The 8,846-nt window shown below is 40.2% G+C and overlaps 1 protein-coding gene across 1 annotated transcript in view; it reads left to right on the plus strand.

Annotated features, from left to right (window-relative positions):
* Nucleotides 1–2,318: 2,318 nt before the first annotated feature.
* The window catches only part of LOC109951071 (SH2 domain-containing protein 1B), a 14,432-nt gene continuing 7,904 nt past the window's right edge, over nucleotides 2,319–8,846 (plus strand). Inside the window, exons 1-2 of the mRNA XM_020585350.1 lie at nucleotides 2,319–2,474; nucleotides 4,949–5,012. Of these exons, the coding sequence (XP_020441006.1) occupies nucleotides 2,332–2,474; nucleotides 4,949–5,012 (207 nt within the window). The 5' untranslated portion in view covers nucleotides 2,319–2,331. The remainder of the gene's footprint in view (nucleotides 2,475–4,948; nucleotides 5,013–8,846) is intronic.

Raw genomic sequence — 8,846 nt, forward strand, 5'->3', positions numbered from 1 at the left:
AAGGTTCCGCTTACCTATAGTTTCTGGCGCGCTCGTTGATGTGTGGGACTGTTCACAATTGCGACTGAAACCAGGGGGTCACACTGTCATCAGGGAAACCAGTCAGATCAGGACCGCATATCGAATTTCCAGCTCAGCTTGGCACAGGATTACCACTGTTGGTCCGGGACCATTGCTCGGGAAAATGGACTGGTCGTCTGAAGAGTTCAGCTGGCTCACAGGTCTAACGGCACCAAGTTGTAGTATTATGGCTCTTATTACCATTGCTAACTCTGAGAGATGAGACAGTCCAAGTAACTTCAAAACAGTGCTGATTTATTCAAAGGATCACACGTAAAATTAACATTACACGCTCAGGTATCTTGCACCTCCAAACTGCTCGCAGGCAGATGAAAGATGAAAGACCCTGAACCCACAAGGCCTATACATTATTTCCCCTCGGTTGGGCTAGCCCCATACTACAAATGTCAGGAAATGACATTTGTAGAAATGTCAACCGCGACGTCTCTGTTACCAGCTTTGCAGCTGGCCATAACAGTAGTCAAAACATGAAGCAAATCAATGTGCATGTGTGTGTGTCTGTTGATTAAGTGGTGTGTAGCTAAAAACATTCTCACGACCTCTAGTACATGTTGTGACTTAAACATGAGAACATATTATGGCTAAGGCTACAGTTATACACGTCGTAATAATAATATTAAACACCCTGTCTGCAGACAGTCATCAACTCTTCTCTCTAGTTATCCTTGACCAGATGTACCCTGTAGAAACTCATAAGCATGACTAAGCATTTAACAGTCTATCTAGACATCCTATCTCCACTAAACATTTCTAATACATAAAGTATCTATCCAATTTCTATCTGACTAAAAATACCTAACAGAGGTGTTCTAAGACATCTGACCGGTAAGCAGATTTAAACTTTGTCAAGGACCAGAAACTCAACTTTATTTGATAAATAGAGAATCAGTGGTGTTTTTCTTACTGTACCTTTGCAGAGCATGAGGATTCCCAGTAGTCCCAGAGGTTTTTGGGGACACATCCTTCCTGCAACCACAGAGATGCACAGGGAATGGCCGAGGTAAATAGACAGACTGAACTCTCGATGCAGAGTGAAGGATGGACTGATCGAGAGAGGGACTATAGTGCAAGAGAGGGAGGGGAAGGGCCTTCAAGATGTGTTGAAGTAAGACACTACATTTGCACGAGACAGAATCTTCCTTTATTTCAGTTTGCTGATATTGTTCCAGCTGGTCGGTGTCGTCCATCTCTGATCCTCCCTGCCAGTCACAGAAAAAGAAGAAGCAAAAGTATAAAGGAAATAATATGCACAATCTAGTGTTTTCTTAAGTAATGCTTCATTTAGTTGCAGTATCTTAAATTTTTTTAAAAAGTTCAAAATGCTTTCACTTTCTTGCACAGATGAGAAGATCAGTAAACCTCAGTGTGTTAAATATGAGGATAGATCCAGCAGCTGTTAGCTTAGCATAGCTTGGTCTTAATCAGGTGTGAACAGCTAGCCTGGTTCTGCCCACAGTTCATAAAATCTACACCTTTAAATGTCAGTAAAGTGATGATGCAGGGGGCTCATTCTGCACACCAGGTGGGATTTACAGGTGAGCAGGTAAAAGGTAACTGAAAGGTCACAATATTCCAGCCTGTTAAAGAGCTTATGTTTCAGCTGGTAAAGAGGAGCTAGTTTTAACTGGCTTATATACTTTTACTTTGAAGTACTGCTGGGTGCTTGTGAATTTTCCACCAATGATCAATGATCTTACAATTATACTGAATGTTTATATTAATTTGGTCATGAAAAGTAACTAAAGTTATAAAATAAATGTATTGGAGTAAAAAGTACAATATTTCCCTCTAAAATGTAGTGAAGTATGAAGTAACAGAAAGTGAAAATACTCAAGTAAAGTACAGAGACCGCAACATTGTAATTAAGTACAGTACTTGAGTAAATGTACTTAGTTACTTCCCACCACTGTTATGTGTAGATGAATTGGCTCTTGCTCAGTCACTCTCTCTCACTCACACACACACACACACACGCACACTTCCTGTGAAACAAGTCAGTGGTTTTGTTCTGTCTGTTTTTTCCAGTGTTATCTGCTGGCCTCTTTAGTTTCACCCTCTCTGCTGCAGACTCACTAGACCTCAGGTGATAATCTCACCCTTAGCACCCAGGACTGGATCTCTACAGCACATCTATCAACTCTTAGTGGGAGCGCACGGTCGCCGTTCTCACGAATGAACCAGTGAGGAAGTAGAAGCAGGAGAAACGTGCCTGGTGTGGTGGATGTCTGTGCGTGGCGGTGTCTCCTCACCATGGCAGCAGCTCTGCCGGCGTGCTACCACGGCAGCATCAGCAGGCAGGAGTGTGAGACTCTGCTGGGACAGAAGAACAAGGATGGAGCCTACCTGATTCGGAACAGCGAGACCATCCAGGGAGCCATGTGTCTGTGTGTCTAGTGAGTTCTCTGCACTCTGTACTGGCCAGGGCTCGGCTCCTATGAGGCAGACTTCACTTTATCTAAAGCCTTTAGTCAGTCATGTAACTATTAATATTACTACTGGAATTGGTATTATAAGTATTCATGTTGTACACTGTCCAGTTTTACTAGATATTCAGTCAGTTTGTTAAAAATCTGAACATCAATAGAGAGATATTTGTTTTTGAGAACATTTGTTCATTGATTGAGTTGTAGGAACCATATGCTAAGAAGCAATAAAAAAAAAATTGATATTCAACTACAGTGCCTTGTGAAAGTATTCGGCCCCCTTGAACTTTGCGACCTTTTGCCACATTTCAGGCTTCAAGCAAAATCTACATTGGAATGGTTCACAAATAAACATATCCAGGTGTTAGAATGGCCAAGTCAAAGTCCAGACCTGAATCCAATCGAGAATCTGTGGGAAGAACTGAAAACTGCTGTTCACAAACGCTCTCTATCCAACCTCACTGAGCTCGAGCTGTTTTGCAAGGCGGAATGGGCAAAAATTTCAGTCTCTTGATGTGCAAAACTGATAGAGACATACCCCAAGCGACTTACAGCTGTAATCGCAGCAAAAGGTGGCGCTACAAAGTATTAACTTAAGGGGGCTGAATAAATTTGCATGCCCGATTTTTCAGTTTTTTATTTGTTAAAAACGTTTGAAATATCCAATAAATTTCGTTCCACTTCATGATTGTGTCCCACTTGTTGTTGATTCTTCACAAAAAATTACAGTTTTATATCTTTATGTTTGAAGCCTGAAATGTGGCAAAAGGTCGCAAAGTTCAAGGGGGCCGAATACTTTCGCAAGGCACTGTATTTATGTACGTCAAAGATCTATGTTCACTGATGTCCATTAGAAAGGTTTTATTGAGAAGGGGTTTCTATAAATGCTATCTCAAAAACAGAGCCTACGTAATAAAACTGTTTTTTAAGAACAGTTCCAATTTTCATTTCAGTTAAAGCATGTACTTGCTTTAACTTTGTTCATATTTCTAAAGTTTAATGTAATTTGTGAACATGGTCATGGCATAGTCAAATACAAAACATACAGTATATTATACAAGTACAAACTGTATAGCAACAGATTTCTTTAGTCAAAGCTGGTTTAGAGAAACAGTCTTAGACACTTTATGCACGTCATTGCTACACTCTAAAAACAAATTGCTGAGAAAATGCAAATTATCAAGGCAACATGATGCAATAGAGCTTTGAGTTTTTCCAACTTTTGACTACTTTTGTTGGCAAGGTTTACAAGTTTAGACAAGAATTCTGGCAACTTTAATCTTCTTGCTCACCTAATTATATTCCTGTGAGGCTGACAATGAAATTCCTGTTTCAATGCCATGCATTTCTACTTTCAACAAACACAGATATTCTGTCTGAATAAACACAATTCTTGCTTCAGTGAGCTAAAAGTTTTCCCTTGGGAAATTGTGTGTTTATCCAACAAGAGCATCTTTGTTTGTCAAATGATGATAATCACTTAATTTGGCCAAGTATGTTACACAAAAGGAACTTTTCTCCGGTACAGAATCGAGGCCACCGTCTGTGGCACCAACTCAAACATACAAGGTTCTGGCCATTGGGGGCAACTTGGAGTTTAGTGTCTTTGACTGCAGACACCTTGAACCGAACCACTGACCTCCCTGGTGGGAGACAACTACTCTACCCCTGAGCCACAGCCTCCTAAATAAGAAATGTGTGGCACTGAAACAGGAACTTCATTGTCAGCCTCACAGGAATATAACTAGGTGAACAAAAGGAATCAAGTTGCCAGAACTCTTGTCTAAATTTGTAGATCTTAGTTAAGTCAACAAAAGTAGTCAAAAGTTGACAAAACTAAAAAATGTATGGTATCATGGTGCCTTGGTATTTTCTTTTCTCACCAGTTTGTTTTTACAGTGTATGCTTACAAATTCTTATGGTTTCATAAGGTTCCACTGTGGTTGGTTGCCGCCTCTTCCTCTTAGCAATTTTCCTTTACATGTGCAAAACAAATTATTATGCACCTTTAATTTGTGTTACTTATTTATCTACTTTATATTTCATATGTCTAATGTGACATTCATGTGGACGACAAAGTAAGAATTTCTTTGTACAGGGAAACACGTTTCCTAACTGTGCATATGACAAATAAACACTTGGAACCTTGAACCTTGAACCTAATTAGAACATACAGAAAAATATTTTTTCACAGTAATATGTGTTTTCCCTTCAGGTGTTTGTGACTAAGGAATATTCAAACTGTGCAAGTGGGTCATGTGATTAGCTATTGTTTGCAGTGGTTTCTAGAACTCATCAGCATGATGTTTTTTTCTTTTTTCTTGTGCAAGCAGCTCAGCACAGATGTAATCGTCCATGACTGCCAGGAATATTTCTTATTTTAATGATTGTTAAATTTCTGAGAAATCACTTATCAACAACATGCAACTTGTTTGTGTTTGCAGTAAACAGAGGGTGGTGTATACCTACAGACTGCTTCAGTCGCACTCCGGACACTATACACTTGTGGTAAAAACACACACACACACACAGATTACATAAACATTCATTTCAGAATTTCAGACACACTAAAGCCCACATCCCTCTAATGCACGTGGAAATAAGGAAGTCTGGATTATTGCGGAAAATAAGCTCTGTGACAAACTACAGTTTATTTCTATTGTTAGGCTGTAAACGAACTCCACCACGGTCTCATTACTTCAGTGTCACCACCACAGCTTCCAGCATGTAATTCCATTTATAGCGCTCACCTCTTCTACAAAATCCTTTCCTCTAAGCGTGACCTGATCTAGCTAGTGATCAAGACCGAGTTGGTTCGTTAGGACAGTTTGTGTGGGTTTAAAGATAATGAGACTGTAAAGGCGGACTAGTGAGGAGATGGTGAACATCCCAGATGAAAGATATCACCCAGTTCTTCTAACCAGGAACTCCGAGAGACGAGGCAGACCACTTGGATATATAAAAAATAACCGTGCTGGTTTATTCAAAGGATCACAGGCAAAATTAACATTACATGTCCAGGCATCTTCCACCCCCAAACCCGCGCGCAGGCAGCATGGAGGATAAAAGACCCTGAACCCTCATGCCTATACAATTTTTATCCCTTGGTTAGGCTAGCCCATGCTACACAGGAACGTCAACCATGACGTCACCTGATATGCCAGCTTCACAGCTGGCCATAACAATAGTCAAAACATGAAGAAACTCAATGTGTGTGATCGTTGATTTCATGGTGTGTATCTAAAACAATTTGACATAACATTACACATTAAGACAAATATTATGGTTACTTTTACCGTCATAATAACATTTGCCCCTGACTTGAGCCCTTCTGCCTTAACCAACCTTGCATTTAACATCCTGAGGAGACATCCTGGCTACACTAAACATCTTCTAATACAACAGATCTCTAATCCATATCTATCTAACTAAGAAATTACCTAACAAAGACAACCTCTGAAGTCTCTCTTAGCCACTTCTTAGGAACTGACTTTTTAAAGACACATAAAGCATTAAAATCAGGAGTGGTGTTAGGTAATTTCTTAGTTAGATAGATATGGATTAGAGATCTGTTGTATTAGAAGATGTTTAGTGTAGCCAGGATGTCTCCTCAGGATGTTAAATGCAAGGTTGGTTAAGGCAGAAGGGCTCAAGTCAGGGACAAATGTTATTATGACGGTAAAAGTAACCATAATATTTGTCTTAATGTGTAATGTTATGTCAAATTGTTTTAGATACACACCACGAAAACAACAGCCACACACATTATTTTCTTCATGTTTTGTCTACTGCTCTGCTCAGCTGCCAAGCTGGCATATCAGGTGACGTCACGGTTCGACAGCCCAGAAAGAATTAATATTGTATAGCAATGCTTAGTTCGGGGTCTTGCTGCTTCCGGGCTGCTCGGGCAGCCTGGGGGTTGGAAGATCTCTGGACTTGAATTGTTAATGCTTGCCTGTGACTCTTTGAATAAACCAGCACGGTTATATTTTTTATATACTCAAGTGGTCTGAGTCGTCCCTCGGAGTTCCTGGTTTGAAAGAACCGGATGAGGCTTTATAATGGTTTTCAGCCTTTAGTGGGGTATTTACTGATGCATTTTATTTTGTAGAACAAAATGTGAAAAGGTATTGGCCTTACACAGGTCTTATTCCAGGGTGTACCTAAAAACCCAGCTGACTTCAGGGTGAGGAAAGTGGGTGGTAAAATGTTAACTGAGTTCTGTGATTTAGGATTAGCGTAATAATAGCATTGTTTTTAACAATCCCCATACAGAGACTAAAATCAACAATGAATTGCCTCTACACATGGAAAGAGCAGACCAGACATGTTCATCCTATTTCTAGCAAAACATTATGGCCTCAACCATCGTATATATGATAGACTTTTCTATACTAGTTGTACAGTATGTGTTCTCCCATGTCTCTACACTTACCAAAATCATTCAACCCACATATAGTTTCGAAACTTTTCAGTGTGACAAACACAGAAATGATTTCCTTCCTCCTATTTAAAGCTATTTAGATAACATCACTAGCCAGACAGTCTGAGTATCTTTAAAGGAACATTTCACCCCCAAAATGAAAACTCACTAGCTACCAGCTCACACTCAAGCCACAGGAAACTCAGACTTACCACAAACTTTGTATCGCACTGAGATGGTCACTTCCTACACACACTCTTTTATACTGTTTGTTGTTCCTCCTTTCATGAAGGTGATAATCTTCAGCTTTTGTGAGAACAGAGAAGTGTTGATTTGTGAAATTTGTTTTTAAAATTACATTTTCTCTTTTCACTAAAGAAAAATTTTGACTGTAATTCTTTGAAAGTTAGAGAAAGAATCTTGCGTTTTTTTTAATTATTTAAAAAATTTAATGTACCCTCCCTGATGTCTTTCCAGTCTGGAGGCTCCAGTGAGTTTCAAATCAAACTGACACCATCAGCCCCTCCTAACCGCTCTCTGCCCCTCCCATCACCTGTTTCCTTGTGACAACATAAACTACAGGTGCCTGGCTGAGACAAACTGTACATACTGCAGCCTCCAGTCTGAAGCTAGCCTTAGCTGGCTAACAGTAAACGTGTCAGTCCAGTAGAACACTCTGGTTACTGCTCATGTGATACAAAGCTCCATTTCCTCCTAAATTAAAATCATTTAAATTCAACAAAAAGGTAAAATCCTGACCATGCTAGGTTGCTAATGCTACCAAAACAAACAGGTTAGCTTTAGATGCTAACACATCCAGAAGGAAGAACACCACATCTGAATCCAGTCTGAGTCCTCTGGCTGCTTTTAACCCTCTCTATGTCAAATAGCCAACCCATGTTAAACCTGGTTGTTGCTCTTTCTTTGTCGCACTCTCTCTGTGCAAGATGCCACCTCTTAACTCTGGCAGCCAGAGCTCCTCCACGGCTGTTTGACATGACTACTGGAAAAACCCTTCTTCTAACCTTGGCTAGGCAGCAGGCAGGGCTGATTTACAAGTGCTCCTAGACTTGACCGCCGCTTTTGATACAGTGGATCACGATATTCTTATTTCTCATTTAGAGCACTGGGAGGCTATTCGAGGTTTAGCCCTAGAATGGTTTCGGTCTTACCTTAAGGATAGATCCTTTTGTGTGAAGCTTGGCGATGCTGTGTTTTCTTCTGAGCCCCTTTTGTATGGGGTTCCACAAGGCTGAGTTCTTGGACCTCTTCTTTTTTCCCTTTACCTTCTCCCACTCAGCTCTATACTTAGGAAACACAGCATCTCCTTTCATTTTTATGCAGATGATAGCCAGCTTTATTTACCAGTTAAAAAGGCGAACTCTTGTGTTAGGACACTGCTTGAATGTTTCCATGACATTAAATCTTGGCTTGCTTTTAATTTTTTGAAGCTGAATGAGGAGAAGACCGAGGTGATAGTGTTTGGCCATTCTGCTGGGTCATCCTCTATTGACTTGGGCTTTTTGGCTCAATACAATAAGAAAAATATTTCAAATCTGGGTGTTAAGATGGATTCTGACCTGACATTCCACGGCCAAATTGCAGCTGTCATTAAATCTAGTTTTTTTCAATTAAGACAGTTGGCCAAAGTAAAATCTATGGTCTCTAGATGGCACTTTGAGTTGCTTATTCATGCTTTTATCACCTCCCGACTGGACTACTGCAACACATTGTATCTGGGGATACAACTTCCGGGTTGCAAGCGAGAGCAGACATCTTTACTGCTCCTCTTGTCTGTTCTGCACTTCCAAGTCTTTGAACAAACTCTACAACTATTAAAATGCCTCAATAAGGGAGAAGAGCTAATAAATCAGAAGCGAATGAGGATATGGAGGCAGAAGAAATGTATCACAGAGCGG

The sequence above is a fragment of the Monopterus albus genome, unplaced genomic scaffold, assembly GCF_001952655.1.
Source record: "Monopterus albus unplaced genomic scaffold, M_albus_1.0 scaffold362.1, whole genome shotgun sequence".
NCBI lineage: Eukaryota > Metazoa > Chordata > Actinopteri > Synbranchiformes > Synbranchidae > Monopterus > Monopterus albus.